This window comes from Eubalaena glacialis, chromosome 6 (assembly GCF_028564815.1).
Source record: "Eubalaena glacialis isolate mEubGla1 chromosome 6, mEubGla1.1.hap2.+ XY, whole genome shotgun sequence".
Classification (NCBI taxonomy): domain Eukaryota; kingdom Metazoa; phylum Chordata; class Mammalia; order Artiodactyla; family Balaenidae; genus Eubalaena; species Eubalaena glacialis.
Genome location: NC_083721.1, coordinates 1,626,326 through 1,644,177, shown reverse-complemented (window position 1 = coordinate 1,644,177; position 17,852 = coordinate 1,626,326). Strand labels below are relative to the sequence as shown.

Here is a 17,852-nt window from a genome sequence, read left to right as displayed (position 1 = left end):
TGTGCACTTAATACAGGTGAAACTCTGCATGTAACTTCTATCTCAATAAAGCTATTGAATGCACCCGGCCACACCAGGCTGAGAGATCAGCCTCAGCACCACTGCCACCTCGGGCGTCCTGGGCACGGCTGGGCGCTCAGCGCTCTCCCACCCGGGGCCAGTAGAGATCTCCCCCTGCTACCCGGTGTGACAGCCACAATGTCTCCAGACACTGCCCAAAGTCCCTGGGGGCGAGGCCACACCTGGTGACAACACTGGTCTAGACCCGTCGTCCAGCGTCTGCCTGAACCATGGCAGTGTTGCCGGCATCCTGCTGATTGGATGTCCGTAACTTATACTGAACAATGATGTTTCCACTTTCTTTTATGACTGCAGTGAATGTTGTAATAAACTTCCTCACACAGAGGTTTTCCTAACAGAATGTCTGATGAAGACATTCCCAGGGTGGGAACCGCTGGGTCAGAGAACATACAGTGCAAATTATAAACATCTATTGTAGTATCTCAGGTTTATCTGAGCAGGCACAATCCTGACAGGAGCCAGGCTTCTGTAAAGAAGAAAGGCTGTTGCGGAGGGCAGTGCCATGACCGTGGCCTGGGCACCCAGCATGAGCCAAGCACAGCCTAGGAGGAGCCGCAGCCGGGGGAATCCTCCCCGCCGCAGGTGTGAACCAGCTGGGACCCAAGTGCGCCAGCGGAGATGCGGGGATGGGGTCAGCCAAGGGCTCCCAACTGCTGGGGAAGGGAAGGGCCTTCTCATCTCACCACAGCCTCGGGGCCCTGATCTGGAGACGGGACAGCGGCTCGGCCACAGACCAGGCAGGGAGGTCACCATGCGGCTGCTTGAAGAAACCTGGGGCAGGGCAGAAACGGGGCAGCAAGACGCCAAGGGCTTCACGCCTCTTCCAGCCACGGAGGATAAACCGCCGTCCTGCACGGCAGGGCTCTTCCTGTCCTGCAGAAGCTCGCGTCGACCCTCCACAGCTGCCACGCCGCAGCCAAGGGCCAACGAGGTTGCACAGGCCGGAGACCCTGCAGCTGGAAGAGGTGGAAGTGAAGCCACTGGTCTAAAAAGGTGTCGAGGCTCTGTACTGATCCTAATAAGTGAAGGTCAGAGAGGCAGAGTGACTGCCCAAGACCATACAGCCAGGCCAGCCACACACAGCTCAGGGGCCCGCAGCCGTCAGTGTGACTGACCGGAAGCCCCAGGTCTCTCCCACTGGGTCACAGGCTCAAACTCCGCCCTAAGCTCGGCTGGAGTCACTAGAGTTCTTGTCTCCTTTTAATCAGAGAACAGGCTAATGATGATTTTATTACTGTTGGTTAATTTGTTGTGTTCCCCATCCTAGTCCCTTAATCTTGTTCTTTCAGGGTAGAGATTTGGGGTCACCTAGGACACGCCTGTATCCTCAGACGAGGGCCCTAATATAACAGGCACTCAGTATCTGTTGCCTGAACATCTGAAAAGATGTTCTCTTCGTTGCACAGCTGAGGCTCCGAAGGTAAGCACTACTGCAACAGCACCAGACTCCCAGAAACGGAGGCAAGTGTGGTTTTTAGAAGCACTAGGGTATGGAAGAAACTCTGGAAACAATCAAAGAATAAAATGAGAGAAGAGAAGAGAAAACCTATCACTAAGGAGTGAAACTCAGCCAGCTGTCTGCCAAAACAGCGGAGTGAGACAAATCAATAGGAGGACAGTTAATTCCTTAATAGATGTTTTAAGTACATTTGTAAACGGCCTCTTGTTTGTGAAAGGATCTGGAACAGGACCAAAACCCACAAACTCACCAGATCTTGAAGCAGGGGAACTCCATACTAACGCAAAAGCCTTATTCAAACATAAAAGTGCTCTACCTAAAAACAGTTCTAATTACTTTTTAAGATAAGTTTTCAAAATATTGGTTTAATTTTACGTTATTTATCTGTAATTAGTAATATTTATCCTAACAGATTCTTAACAATAAACACTTAAAAAAAAACCATACTGGGAGGCTCAAGTGTCCCTGGAAGGGCTTCGCAATAGTCTCCTGTGGGTGCGCACCAGCCACGTCTTCCAAAGATGGAAAAACCGTCAGGGGCCCGCTGACCTGTGCACTCACAAAGGCCTTCCAATCATCTGTGCACCCCAGCCAGGCCAGCTGCCCTGGGGCGTACTGTTTCCCTAAAGATGAAAAGCTATAGCTGACCCAAGTGCACAATGCCCTGTTACACCAAACGAAGGACACCGCTGACCAGGAGACCCACCACACAATTTGTAAGTGCTTCAGGGGGTGAAAGACACAACACCATATTAGATACAAACACAGACTGTGAAGTCATCATCATGCCAGAAACATTTAAACAGAAAAAAAATGGGTATCACAGGCCCAAACAATTAGGGTATAACAAATGATCAGGAAATGTTAGGTGCGCTGTACTTTCTCTGGATAGTGTTTATTAATTATTTTTAAAACAATCTGCTTATCAAAACAACTCATTTTCACACCAATTTTCATGTACTAATCTAAGCTCCACAGACAACATTGAGCAGCAATCTGTTTCTCAGAGTAAATGGGATACAAGCACGGGGCAAACGCAGAAGGTCTGGTGAGGCTGACACTACATCCCCTCACACACCTTCCAGGCCCACCCCACTAGAGCACGCCTCAGCCCAACGAAATCCCACCTGAAAACTTTCTAGCTACTTTCTCATTTTACTAACAAGACTACTGAAATGGATTATAAATTTCAACTTCCTAAAGTCTACCTAACCACATTTTGTTAAAAGTACAGTCTAAGAATGGCCAAGAATTGCACATCTAAGGCAGAAAGATGAGAAAAAAAGGGCCTGGGTCATAGGGCCAAAGAATACTCTGGAATCAGGGGTCCATTTGGCTCTTTCCAAGCAACATCACTGTAAGTGAAATATGAAATCCAGTCAGGATCTTTCTAGAATGAGGTCAGGAGCCACACTGCTCACCTTAGAACTAAGCCAGATCTCTAAGTCAGGGGCAAGGGAAGGCCAGACAAGGAACACAGAAAAGGAGGAGCAGCAGAGGAGCTGAGAACTGGGAAGGGAAGGGAGGGGGAGGGGGAGGGGGAGGGGGAGGGGAACGAACCCAGGCACACAGGCGGGCAGGGCCCAGGCGGCACCAATAGGCCTGGGGCGTCACCCACGCCCTGAGGACCCCTCCGCACCGTCAGAGCCCCAGGCTCACAGGGACTCCTTGAAGCCAAAGCCCATTCTGTTTGAGGCTAACCCAACACGCAAACTTCATTATTTTGAAACTCTACAAATATAAATACTTACAACTAAACCTTTTACTGGTTCTAAGGAAGTACTTTCATTTCTTTTGGATGAACGTACGTGTTGTCTGCTTTCAGATCAGCAGACACAGAAAAGCTCGATGACAATGGCGCACTTGGCCTTTTTTCCCCATTGACGCTTCTGATCACTCACAGTGCAGAATGTGATTCATGGCTCTAATTTCCAATAAAGGCTTAAAACCAAACAACACATATGATTAACTTACATGATCAATGCCTCCCATTCAAAAAAATTCTCTTCATTCATGGGGCCTGCAGGAAAAGAAGAAATTCCACAACTTTACTTTGAAGGAAACTTTGGCAATTAGGAGTAAATGATAAAGAGGCGAACTTCACACTACCTTACCTGCCACAATTCCTTCCGGAGGATTCAGTGTTAATTCTATAAGGTTAAAAAGTAAAACCATTATGAAAAAGAATGAATATTATGTTGCACTTTAACAAAAAACATTAAAACGTATACAAGGCTACAAATTATATGGCATACATATTAGCAGATGAAAATTAAAATTCTGCTTGTCCCAAGTGAACACCTGCCGCAGTTACATTTCTGATCAAGACTGTGTCAACAGCTCTTCATACCAGCAAAAAGGAGAATTTTAGAACTGTCAACACTTTCACTTTACAATGAAGAAACAAACAAAAGGTGTTGTTAACTCTCTTTCCAAAATACTCCTGCTGGTTATTTTGATTAAAGCTCATAAATCAAACACGGTATATTATTTCCTAACTGAAGGCATTTCCTGTCATTTTGAGAGTGGGCACAAAGCTTTCTGAATGAGACAAAGTAGAGCTATGAGCCCGCGCCAAGGTTTCCAAAGCCTGGTATTATCAAGTCCGTCAGCACCGTATAGGCTGGCTGTCGACCTCCGACACCACGCTACAAAATCCATGAGCCCCCCCCACGCGTGAGGTCCCACAGAACAGCAGAGTGAGAGAGAAGCAGGAAGAAACCATGGGCAGCAGCATTCCTCAGCAACTGAAGGCTAGTAGTTGTTCTAAGGCTCTGCCAACCTGGAAGCTGTCCTTTCCACTCCTGGCCTCCTCGCTTTGTATGAGATACGGGAGGCTACAGAATGAAACCACACCTGCGGGCAAGTCTGGCAAATCTGGCAAAGGGAACACCGGGAGACGGAGGAGCACTCGGCAAGAAGGACGGCCACGGGAGCAAGGGGTCAGGTGGCAAGGGCACCCCCTCTGGGCCGAGTGCAGGGCCGGGACATGACTAAAACAGCGAGAAACACACAGGAGATCAACAAAACCAAAAGCCAGTTCTCTGAAGCGACATAAAACTAACAATTCCCTGCCAAGTAAACATAAAGCGTAAGGACCGGAAAAGAAAAAATAATTATTCACAGATGCTCCGCTTACCTACATAAAGTCCAAAAGAGTCAAAAGATAAATTATAATAAAAAGTGAGTTTGCCAAAGTTGCTGAATACAAGGTCAATACATACAACTGAACTGTACTTCTATATATCAGCAAGTTAGAAAAGTCTAAAAAAGACACCAATTATAATGGGAAACATGCAGAAATTAGCTTTTCAAAGATGTGCAAGATCTGTAACAGAATAGAAAACATCATTAACAAAAAATTTTAAGAGACCTTAATAAATGGAGATTATATCACGTTCATAGACTAAAACATTCAACATTGTCAAGTTATCAATCCTCTTCAAACTGCACCTACGGATCGAGCGCAACCTCAGCCAAAACCCCACCAGGTTTTCTTGTCTGACTCTGCCTAGGTAGACACACATGAACATGTGAACGACCAGAACAGCCAAGGCATTCTTTAAAAAGGGTAAACTGAGAACCATCCATGGGCTAGCAAGACTCATTACAAAGCTGCAGTAAGTAGGCAGTAGACACTGGCACAAAGTTCAATAGACGATGGAACAGAAGCGAGCACGCCCAGCGCAGGCCATGCAAAGAGAGGTCCTCCATCTGCTAGGAAGGTCGCCCCACAGGAAAGAGGTGAAAGAACAGAAAAGAACAGAGGTGAAAAGAGAAAACCCTTTTCCCTATCTCAAACCACATACAAAAATCAAAGTATATAAGGAAAAGGGGAGAAGGGGTATGAGAACTAGTAGAAAATATACACATGGGCCTCTGCCCCAGTTCCCAGCAAAGCTCCCAAGTCCCTCGTAAACTCCCAAGTGACAAGAGCACCAGGAGCATCTCCCACTGTGGGTGGCTGCTGGTCACAAGACCGAGCCATGACTAGGAGGTTTCAGGCCCACCCCCCGTTCTCCAGAGTGAGCGGGGCTGGAGATGGAGTTACTGGTGAGTGAGGCCCACGTGAGGAAGCCTCCATACAATCCCACTAGCATAAGGTCAGGGAGCTTCCGGGCTGGTGAGCACGTGGCGGGGCTGGCAGGGAGAGGCACCCAGAGAGCAGGAAGCTCCGGGCTCCTCCCCACCCCTGCCCTCTGCTTCTCTTCCATCCGGCCATTCCTGGGTTCTACCCTTCTACAATATACTGGAAACCACGCAAGTAAAATGCTTCTCGGGGTTCTGTGAGCTGCTCTGGCAGGTTAATCAACCCCGAGGGGGGGGTCACGGAAACCTCCAATTTATAGCCGATCAGTCAGAAGCACAGGCAATACCCTGGATTTGCAATGGGCGGGGGAGGGGGAGCAGCCTCGTGGGACTGGGCCCTTAGCCTGTGGGATCTGACACACTAACTCCAGGTAGGTAGTGTCAGAACTGAGTGCAATCGCAGGACACCCAGCTGGGGTCACAGAAGTGCCGGGTGCAGGAAGACCCCCAAGCGTCTGTCGTCAGAAGTGCTGTGAGTGCGGCAGTTGAAGGAGCGTAAAGGAGAAGTGCAGGACAAGCGAGGTTTTCTAAACAGGGCAAGAGAGTGCAACCGGCCCATCACCAAAGCGGGGCACGGAGGCAAACGAGCACGTGGGAAGATGCTCAACACGGTGAGTCAGAGGGAAACGGAATGAAGACCACTAACAGACACTGCTCTACAGCCCTACTGGTGAGAGTATCTTCACTTGGAACAGAAGAGCTAAAATTTAAAAGACTGCTAATACCAGCATGGGTAAGTTCTGCAGCTGGGTCTCTCACGCTTCACCAGTGGGAATGCAAAATGCTTTGGCTGCCCCTGGCGAACAGTTTAAACATGTACTCACCCTGAGACCCCGCAACTCTACTACGGACTGCCTACCCAAGAGAAATGAAAACCTGTTTTCTTGACTACTTTGTGCACACGCAGGAGCCCTGTCTTGGTGGTCAGTGAGCCCCTTCACAGCACCTAGCAGAGCACCTGGCATGAAGTGGGTGTTCAGGAAATACTTGATTGACTACGTTGTTTATAGAAAAGGTTTACATTGTACTTTCATTTGCTTGATTTGGTGCTGTAAATCTGTAATATTTTCTTATACTTGATTCTCAGGGATTAAAGACTGTGGACAAAGCGAAGTACCTCCTTCCCCTTCCCCAACAGAAATGTGTATTATTTATCTTAACACAAAGTGTATACGTTCAGTTAATAAAAATGATATAAATAATAGTTTTATCATCAAAATGGTAATACTGCATTAAGGATCCTGAGATCTCTTGCATTCCTCTCTGGGAGCTGACCCCCCGGCTGCAGCAGACCCAGTGTTCAACACCTGCTGCTAAGGTAGATCCTGCCACACTGCTCCTACAGCGGAGCCAGCGAGCACGAAGCCCGAAGAAATCCTGGAGCCTTGATACCAGCTGCACGGCTGCAACCAGACGTAACAGACAGCGCGTGCTGAACTCTGTAGGCAGCTAAGGACCAGGAGAGTCAGGGACGCAGTAGCGCGTCGAACTTGAACCACACGGAGAATGCGTGCTACTGAGTTGGAAAACCCCACCAGAGAAACACGTTTCAGAGGGAAGAAAATAGTCTAGTTCTGAAAACATCAAGTTAAAGATGCTTGTAAGTCATCTAAGTGCGGACGGTCAAGGAGGAAACTGGACGTGAGACTAGAGCCCTAAACAGTAGTCCAGGCTGGACACATAAATCAGGGGTCCTGAAACAGGATGGTACCTGAAAACAGGAATGGAATACAAACAAATAAAATTAAAACTTACGTCCCCACGGACTTGTATGTGAATGTGCCCAGCAACTTTACTCACAACAGCCCCACACTGGAAACAACCCAAATATCCATCCACTGGTAAATGAATGAGGGGTGATCCATCCACACCAGGAACACTAGGCAGCGACAGACAGGAGCAAACCACCGGCACACGTGACAACAAGGGTGACTCTCAAAGCACTGGGCTGGGTGAAGGAACCTGACATAGAGGCTACACACTGTGTCTATTTATACGAAATTCTAGAAGAAGCAAAGCTATAGTAATAAAAAGCAAATCCAACATTGCCAGAGACCAGGGGCCAGTCACAAGGGAACTTTCCAGGGCAATGGAAACAGTCTCTCACGATTGTGTTGACGGCTATACACAGCATACACGTGTCAAAGCTCAAAGAATGGTATACTTGGAACTTCCCTGGTGGCGCAGTGGTTAAGAATCCACCTGCCAATGCGGGGGACATGGGTTTGAGCCCTGGTCCGAGAAGATCCCACATGCCGCGGAGCAACTAAGCCCGTGCGCCACAACTACGGAGCCTGCACTCTAGAGCCCGCGAGCCACAACTACTGGAGCCTGCGCGCCTACAGCCCGTGCTCCACAACAAGAGAAGCCACCGCATCGCAACAAAGAGTAAGCCCCCACTCGCCACAACTAGAGAAAGCCTGCACGCAGCAACAAAGACCCAACGCGGCCAAAAATAAATTAATTAATTTCTAAAAAATGGTATACTTGAAATTGACACATTTTATAGTGTGTAAATTTTATCTCAATAAAGTTGACTGCCCCAAATTAATGTTTTTTTATGAAATATAAAACAATAAGTCTCTTAGAGGATAATGCAGAAGAATCTCTTCATGCTCTTAGTGTAAAGACTTCTTAAACAGAACTAACAGTAAAGTTAATAACCAAAAAGCACGAACCATAAAGGAAAAGACTGATAAAATTAAGAGCACTAAAATTAAGAACTTCTGGGAATTCCCTGGCGGTCTCGGGGGAGGGAGGGAGGCAGGCACAGGTTCCATCCCTGGTCCGAAATCCGTAAGCCAAGCAGCGCAGCCAAAAAAAAAAAAAAAAAGAAACAAAAAGTCTGACATCAAAAGATATTTTTGTTTTTAATATTCAAAAGAGACAAGGCAAGGCCACCCCCTGCCCAGGGCACAGTCACAGAGCCTCGCTGGAGAGATGGGAGCGGATCAGCGCTCCCGGGCCTGGGCCTCCTGCAGCCTGATGTCCCCCTTGAGTCCTGAGAGCCAAGGCCCGGCCACCACCTCCTCCTGACACTCAAACCCACAGTTCTTTTAACCCAGCTGACCCCTGCTCTACCCCTGCCTGAGTCACTGGCACCGACCGCCAGGCCAGCTCCCTCCACTCCAGCCAGGGGGTGCCAAGCCCCAGAGCCACCTCTCCTACCTGCAGAGCCCACCCTGAGGAAGCACTGCTGACGTCCAAGCCTTCACTTCCTCCTGCCCACCCACCCTTCCTGCCTTTTCCCCTGAGAAGACCCTTCTCGGAGGACCCTTCTCAGGAGGGCGTGCTTCTCCCCTATTGCCCACTTTATACAGTTTAAAGGTTGTTCTTATTTTAAATAATACTAAAATAGCTTCATTATCCTAAAAAAACCCCAAAAAACAAACAAAAAAAAACCACCTTTAAGAGAATGCAAAGGTAAGCCCCGGAGAGGAAGAAGACATCTGCAACAGATATAGCCAACAAAGAGCTACTATCTGAACTTTGAAAGAATGCCTTACAAATCAATACAAATACATAAACAACCCAAAAGAAAATCAAGCACAAGCAAGCCTTGAACAGGCACTTCACACACACACACACACACACACACACACGACACCTAAGTGGCCAATAAACCTAAGACAAGGTGTTCAAGCTCATTAATTGTGGGGAAATGCAAACTAAGCCCACAATCAGAGTACTACCCCAACCAGAAGCACCCAGTGACCACAGCTGAGAGGGCTGACCCTACGAAGTGTCCACACAGAAAAGGAGCCACAGAAACAGAATGCCGGAAGGAGTGTGAACTGGTACAACCACTTTGAAAATGAGGTTGCTCTCACCTCCTATGACCTAGAAATTCCTCTCCAGAGTGCAAACTCACAGAAATATGTGCACATGTGCACCAAGAGACATGTCAAAGAATTTTTTTTTTTTTTTACTGTTGATGTCGTGACTTAGAAGACTAGCTTCAGAATCTAGGTAGCAACCAACATGCAGAGCAACTTGAAACAAATTATAACAATCCCCGTATGTGTCAACTTCTGGAAAAACATGGGGAAATAGCAGGTGAAATGTCACTGGATGTGATTAAGGAATTTTCTATTGTAACATGTGGCACTCTCCCAAAAGGGACAGAGAATGGGCTCTGACCAAGGATAGTAGCTTAAGCAAGAGTAAGGAGGAGAATTCGCCAGTACCACTGCTGAAGAGCCTTGATGAATCTAAATCTTGTAAGACAAAGGACAATCTAAATATTTCTTCATTGTCATGAAAATATCGTTGACTGGTGGTTTAAAAGTGGGTCACATGTCTCTATTTTGCTATATAATGTTTTTTTGTTTTGTTTTTTTAATTTGTTTATTTATTTTTGGCTGTGTTGGGTCTTCGTTGCTGCGCGCGGGCTTTCTCTAGTTGCAGCGAGCAGGGGCTACTCTTTGTTGTGGTGCATGGGCTTCTCATTGCAGTGGCCTCTCCCGTTGCAGAGCACGGGCTCTAGGCACACGGGCTCAGTACTTGTGGCGCTCGAGCTTAGCTGCTCCGCGGCATGTGGGATCTTCCTGGACCAGGGCTCGAACCCGTGTCCTCTGCATTGGCAGGCAGATTCTTAACCACTGTGCCACCAGGGAAGCCCCTATATAATGTTATAGTTACAATTCTAATCACAGACTCATTCAATTCCAGGTGGTATTTTTCTCTTTACGCTTGCTTCGTGGTGATATCTGAAGCTCTGAGGAGCTAGACAAGCCACAGGGCAATGGCTTGAGCACCCACACTTGGCCAATATGACCAGAAGTAGCCAACCACAAATCACATATCAACTAACAAACATCAATTACACTTTCTCTCTGCAAAGCTATTCCAGGCAGCGGGGGTGTCGTGGTGAATGAGACAGACAAGGTCCTGCCTCCAGTGAGCTTCAGTTCTAGTGGCGGAAGACAGGCAGTGAACACGGAGACATATAAACACAAAGAGTGTTTCAGATACTGACGAGCGCAGTGAAGAACACAATGAAGTGACAGCACGACATGGCCAGGTGGTCAGGAGAGGCCTGCTGGGCAGGTGGTACTGGAGGTGGGCTCTCTTTTTTTTTAACTGAGGTATAATTGATATGGAACATTATATTAATTTCAGGTGTACAACAAAGCGATTCCATAATTGTATCTATTGTGAAATGATCAGCACAATGCGTCTAGCTAACGTCCATCACCACAGAGAGCTACAAATTTTTTTCTTGTGGTGAGAACTTTTAAGACCTACTCTCTTAGCAACTGTCAAACACACAACACAGCTTTATTTACTACAGTCCCATGCTGTACATGGCATCCCCAGCACTTCTCATCTTCTATAAGAAAAAGCCCCACGCCAGATTAGGGCGGATGAATTGCAAAGTGCTAAAGAGGGGCGGAGGATAGAATGTCGGTGGGAAAGGGAGCGGGGCACCTGGAGCCTCGAGGAGGAGCTTACACCAAAAAGAGCTGGCCTTATTTCTCCTTTGCGGAGATCCCCTGGGAACTCCCCTCCGTGACACCCTCCCTTCAGGGTCACAACTGCCACCTCCAGCAGCCTGCCCACCTGCATCCTTGGTCAACAGCGGCATCTACCGGTCAGCAAAGAATTACAGCAACCGAGTTTTCCAGAGGGAGGGAATGTTTCTAGATTACATTGTTTCCTTGTTTTGTTGTTTTCAAAACACACACCCACAACCATATAGTTTCATGTTTAATGATAAAAACAACTTCAAAAAGAGAAACAAAATCTTAACAATATCAGAGAAATTTGCAATGACCATTCTTTGGCACTGATTCCTTGAGAATGTTAATTGGTTAATAAAAACACTGCTTTCAATAAATAGTGGCTTTAAAAATAGACACCACGCAAAATAAAATATAAATATAAACTTTGACCAGTAGTTCTCCTTCTCAGAATCTACCCCTCGGCAAGAAAAGACACATGCGTAAAGTTATTCATGTCAGGGCTTTTTGTAATAGCAAAAAGAAAACTGGAAACAACCCAAATGTCTATCAATAGGGGACCAGTCAAATTATGATACGTCTACTGATGGGACACTTTGCGGCTGTAAAAGGGAATGATGAACACCTCTGTGTCCTAGTACAGAATGAACTCCAGGACATAGTAAATGACAAAAAGTGCATTAGAGTGTATAACTACGGTCTTTAAAAAAGAAGTAATTAAATGAGGTCATCGGGGTGGGCCCTAATCCAATCTAACAGATGTCCTTATAAGAAGGAGATTAGGGCACAGACATGGACAGAGGGACAAACGCTGTGAGGACACACGGAGGAGGTGGCCGTCTACACATCCAGGAGAGAGGCTTCAGGAGGGACCAGCCCTGCTGCAACTGGATCTCTGACTGTAAGGGAATAGTTTCTGTGGTTTAAGCTCCTTAGCCTGTCGTACTTTGTTACAGCAGCCCAAGCAAACTAATACAGTTCTCAAACAACTGGACGGCCATTTGCAAATCATCTCCAAATAAACCTTGACCTTTATCTCATACCACATACAAAACTTTACTTGACATTGAAACGTAAGAGCTGAGAGTATAAAGAAATCATAGGACAAAACCTTAGTGATCTTATGTTAGGCAATGATTTTCTAAACACAACACAGAAAGCAAGAAATGTTTTAAAAGTCAATCTACTGGATGTCACTGAAAATTTTAAAACCTTTGCTCTTTTAAAGGCAATGTTATGAAAATTACAAGGCAAACCACAGGAGCTGTCGTTCAAGGGACAGAGCCTTTCCGTCCAGCCTAGTGAAGGAGCTGCAGAGCCCTGTCACACAACCACATGCACACAGCTCACAACAATGCACTGTACACTTCAGATGGCAACGGGGCAACAGTATGTGTTTCTTACCACAATTTTTTAAAAGGCAAGCTACAGTCTAAGTGAAAATATTTACAAAATATCCAACAAAACACCTGTACCTGCATTATATAAAGAACTCTTACAACTTAATAAGCTAACAATAAACTCGATTAAAAACTGAGGAAAAGATTCAAGACACATGATCAGAAAAGATATGTGGATGGCATATAAAAACATGAACTAAAACCACAATGACATGTCACTACACACCCAACAGAATGACTAAAAACTTTACAACTGACCACACCAAGTGTCAGCAAGGAAGTGGAACTCTTGATACACTGCTGGTGGGGATGTAAAATGGTACAACCACTTGGGAAAACAGTTTGGCTATTTCTTAAAAATTAAACACACACCTCACATATGACCCAGGAATTTACTCAAAAGAAACAAAAGCATATGTCCACGGAAAGACAGGTTTAACCCTAACCCTAACCCAAACGTTCACAGCAGGTTTATTTGTAATAGCCAAGAACTGGAAACAATCCAAAGGTCCACCAACAGGTGAATGCAGCAACAAGCTGTGGTCTTGAAGGGACTACTGACCCAAGCAACAACCTGGATGAACTGCAACATGATTATGCTGAGTGAAGGACCTCTGACAAAGAAAGTACAAAACAACTACAGAAGTGACCGAAGGCAGATCAGTCATTGTCTGGGACCTGGGGGTGCAGGAGAGAGAAGGCCAAGCCAGATTACAAAGAGGCAGGAGGAGACTGGGGGGCGGTGGTTACTCAGCATCCTAACTGTGGCAATGGCTTCACAGGTGTGTGCACGTACATCCAAACTCATCAAATGTACGTTTAAATACATCAGCTTACTGTATGTCAATTATACCTCAATAAAACTGTTTTTAAAAGGGTGGCTAGAAAAAAAGACACCACAAAGGTTGAAAAGACAAAGCACAAACTGGGATAAAATACTTGTAACACATATAACCAACAAAGGATTAGGAATATAAAAAGGGATAGGGAATTTATAAAGAACTCCTACAAATCAGTAAGAAAAAGAAACCACACTATGGAAATCTGGTAAAAGATACGGACATTTCACAAAGGGAAAACATGACAGGATGCTCACCTTCATTCATTAGTCATGCTCTACAAATTAAAACCACAAGGAACCACATCACACCCACCGGATGGGAAGGAACAGACCCCGCACAACACCAAGGTGTCGGTGAACACCCACAGCGATGCACGCGGACCGCGCACACAGGGAAGCATCATCCATAAGGCCGACCCGTGAGCGCTCCAGGGCTGTGGCACACCGTGCGCAGGCACCAGAAATGTCCACAACGACCAATCTGTATAATAAGCAAAGGCTGGAAATAACCTACATGCCCAGCAGTACAGGACAAATTGTGGCTTATTCATAAAACGAAATACTACGCAGCAGTGAAAATAGACACAGCTATATGTTTCAACATAAATGAATCTCAGAAAGAGTGCTGAGCAAAGATTCAATCTGCACAATACATACTGTGCAATCCTATTTCCACTAAGTACAAACACAGGCAGAAGTAAATACAATGTTGTGTAGGAGAATATTAAGTGATAGAACTATAAAGAAAAAGAAAAGAACAAGTCACACAAAATTCGGTGGTGGTAACTCCTGGTGGCGGTGGGAAGGAGCACAAACCAGACTGCTCAGTTCCTGCTAACGTCCTACTTCTTAGGCTGGTGTCACAGGTACAGGTGTTCATTTCACTATGTCATCTGAAAGTACACCTTTTATATCCTTTACATACGTAACATACTTTACAATAAAGGATGCTTTAAAAAACTAAAACGGGTTAATGACAGGGAAGGATGACAGTAATGGGAGGGACAGGCTGAGTCTGGTGGTTCAGAGAAGGTGTCTCCAGGGGAGCAGGGCAAGGAAGGGCCGACACCCCAAGAGGAGTGCGCTGCTGCAGCCACCAAGTGGGGCTGGGGAGACGCGCCAGGGCGCAGGGGTCACTGAGGTCAGAGGCAAGAGAAGGGCCGGAGCACACAGAGCCTGAGAAGTCACTGCAAGGGCTTCTGGACAGAGAGACCCGATCTGACTTTGCTGTGCTGAGAACAGAGCCAAGCGGGGCAAAAGAGAAGCAGACCGCCGTCAGGACTGGGCTGCAGCTACCCAGGCCGGAGGCGAGTGGCCTGAGCCAGCACTGGACTCCGGATAAATGAATAAAGTCTGAAGGCAGGTCAACAGGTTACACTTGGATACAGAAGAAAGTGAGTCCTCAAAAGACCAATCTAAGGTTTTGAGCCCAAACGGCTGGAAGAATGAGGCCGCCACTGAGACAGGTAAGGCTGTGGGACAACAACGATGCAGGAGCACAGCGGCTTGGCGCCACACGTGTAAGTTTGGGGTTCCTACTAGACACTGTACTGGGTTGAACAGTGTCCCCCAGAACCTGTGAAAATAACCTTATTTGGAAACGGGGGCTGTGCAGATGTAATCAAGTTAAAACGAGATCACGCTGGATTAGGATGAGCCCTAAACCAGTGACTGGTGTCTTTATAAGAGGGAAGACGACCACGGGAAGACAGGGGCAGAGACGGGAGTTCTGTTACCTAGCCAAGGAGCACCGTGGGCTGCCAGCAATGCCCAGAAGCTGGCAGAGGCAAGGAAGGATCCTTCCTAGAGCCTCTGCAGGGAGCCTGGCCCTGCCAACACCTTGATTTGGGACTTCCGGCCTCCAGAGCTGTGAGAGGATACATTTCTGTTACTCTGTTACGGCAGCCCTGGCAACTAATACCTAAGTCCATCTCTGATACTCCTAGAAAAGGCTAGATGATGCATGAAGATAAAACAGATAAAACATCCAGAAAAGATATCGGTTTAAGACACCTTGTTTCTTTTCCCGTCTTTCCTTTCTTCTGGTTGTAAGAACCTGGGCAAATCATTTTGTCTGTTATTCAATTTCCTATAAAATTTGTAAAATTAGGGGCCTGAATGGAATCATATCCAAGGTCCTACCACCTCTGAGTTTCTGCAGCTCTGTGACTATTCCAAATATAAGACAGGGGGCCTGAACCCCATCCAAATCTACCTAAACCCATTCCGCACAGAAGTTGCTTCTGTAAAGCCTATCTTTCTACTGGATGTGCCGCCTTAGAATGTGGTAGGAGGGCAAACCAGATGCTAAGACACAAAAGACAAGAATCACTAAGTGGGATTTTATCACGTTCCTAAGATACCGCATCAACAACCCCCGTCCCCAGCAACACAATGGAGTCATTTTCTACGGCTGATGTCACGATGACCACAAACTCAGTGGCTAAAAACAACACCCACTGATGATCTCGCGGTTTCCGTGTGTCAGAGCCTGGGCACCGCACAGGCCACTTGGTTCTCTGCCGAGAGCCTCACAAGGCTGCCACCCCAAGTTCATTCAGAGGGTTGGCAGAATCCTGCTCCCTGCAGCTGCAGGACCGAGGCTCCAGGGCCCTCACCGCTGTCAGCCGGGGTCATTCTCAGATTCTAGAAGCCACCGTGTTCCTCAGCTCCTGGCCCAGCCACGGCAGGGGGTGCTCCTCCTGCGCTGGGTCTCCTGCCTCCCCTCTCCTGTCTCCTCTCCCGTCTGGGGGCCTCACGTGACAATGGGGTTCCACCTCCATAACCCAGGACACTCTCCCCATCTTAATGTCAGCTCCTTAGTTACCTGTAAACAACATCTCCAAAGTCCCTTCACACGGTGCCCAGGTCGGTGTCTGATTGAGTAACCGGGGGACGGGAGTCTTGGGGAGACACCTGTAGAGCTCTGTCTGCGACACACTCCAAAATGTCGTATATTTACACATAAAAACACACACGATACACTTCTGTGATACAGCTTTGGAAGTCAACTGCTACTTACGTTTTATTACTACAAATTGACAACATGGTTGAGATACCGGATGGGACTTTTGTAAGCACAGAAAAGGGGAAAATATTAGGAAATACAAGTTCAACAATGCAAAGACTGGGCTGAAGCAGCCACCTAAATTCCCCATGCAGGGGTTTAACAGAGTCCTTCTCTACAGAAATGAGAAAATAGTACCTGCTGGCAGTCTAGAAACAGGGCCAAATAAACTAAAACAGATGCAGCGACACAGACCAGGATGGCAGGAAATGGCACGTGTTCCCAGACATCTGACCCCCAGCCAGGTTTCCCATGAGGAGACAGAGGCAACGCCCCCATCTCCAACCCTCTGTTCAGGGGGAACCATCTCTTCCCCCACTCTGCCCCCCAAAGTCTCCCCTAAATATACATTCTTACTTTAGAGAACACTAGATGGTGAGCGTTATCTAACCATTTATCTTAACGAGCCTGCATTTGCAACCCTGTGGTTTGCTCTAGCCAAACACTGACACCCGCTGCGCAGGGCCGCCAAGATGGTTTAGGAAACTCAGCTGCGTGCGTATTTACCAGTTAGCTTTACGACATTCGTTATTTTAGTTTATGTTCCAGTTTCTTTGGAAAGTGTCCTCAGTGTAATGACAAAAGGAACAGCTCACGCTGCGGAGAGCCAGCTGTCAGGTACCTGGCTAAGCACCATCTCCACAGACGCGGAAAGGCAGAGGGCGACGTCCGAGGTCAAGGTCCACAGCTAACAAGCAGAGGCAGGTGTGAACCCCCAGCAGGCTCCCTCCCACCTTGCGCCCAGCAAACACAAGGGCATCCATCCCCGGCTTCTCACAGCGACTCCTCCAAGGGAGCCTCCGCTGTAAAAGGGAGAACACGCTTCTCGCTTCTCCCTTTGCTTTCCCCAAACATCAGAAAATTCTGCGGGCTAAGAAAGCACGAAGGAGGCTTTTGCAACGCTACCCGGGAAGAATGGCAGGTGGCACTGTCCAAAAACCCTGTTCCCTCGTTAAAGAGAAAACCCGAATCTGACCTTTCGCCTCCGCCTCATCAGTACGCGCTTCCCCTCCTAGGACGCTTCCTGCAACTTCTCACTAGGCCGGTGAGCTGTCCCTCCGCCCGGCCCGCCGGCGTCCGCGAGGCTGGGTCGGGAGCCCTCCGGTTACTGGCAGAGCCGGAGCCCAGGGTCCGCAGACCAGCGCCGCGCCGGCTTCTCCCCGCCGGGGGTCGCGGGCGGCCCCCGGCGACCGCACGAAACCCGCCCCGACGGCGCACAGACGGGCCGGGCTCGGCGGCGGACCGAGTCCACGCCCCGCACCCGAACGTCGGGGCGGCCGCCAGCAGCGGGCGGGAGGGGGCGCGGGGCCCGAAGGGGGGCCGAGGGGCGGCGCGCGCCCCGAACTCACGTTTGTATTCGGCCATCAGCCTCTTGAGCGCCGTCCCCGCCATCTTCCGGGCAACAGCTGCGCCGTCGACCTCGCCTCCTCAGCGCTCCTCCCTCCCGCCCGAC

General features: G+C 47.9%; 1 protein-coding gene across 2 annotated transcripts in view; it reads right to left on the bottom strand.

Annotated features, from left to right (window-relative positions):
- Nucleotides 1–17,852, bottom strand: part of UBE2G2 (ubiquitin conjugating enzyme E2 G2) — a 29,051-nt gene extending 11,199 nt beyond the window's left edge. Inside the window, exons 1-3 of one of the 2 annotated variants that reach the window (XM_061192817.1) lie at nucleotides 17,749–17,852; nucleotides 3,655–3,690; nucleotides 3,515–3,560 (exon numbers count right to left, since the gene is read on the bottom strand). In XM_061192817.1, coding sequence (XP_061048800.1) covers nucleotides 3,515–3,560; nucleotides 3,655–3,690; nucleotides 17,749–17,791 — 125 coding nt within the window. In that variant the 5' untranslated portion in view covers nucleotides 17,792–17,852. The remainder of the gene's footprint in view (nucleotides 1–3,514; nucleotides 3,561–3,654; nucleotides 3,691–17,748) is intronic. The other variant, XM_061192819.1, reaches the window with a different exon arrangement.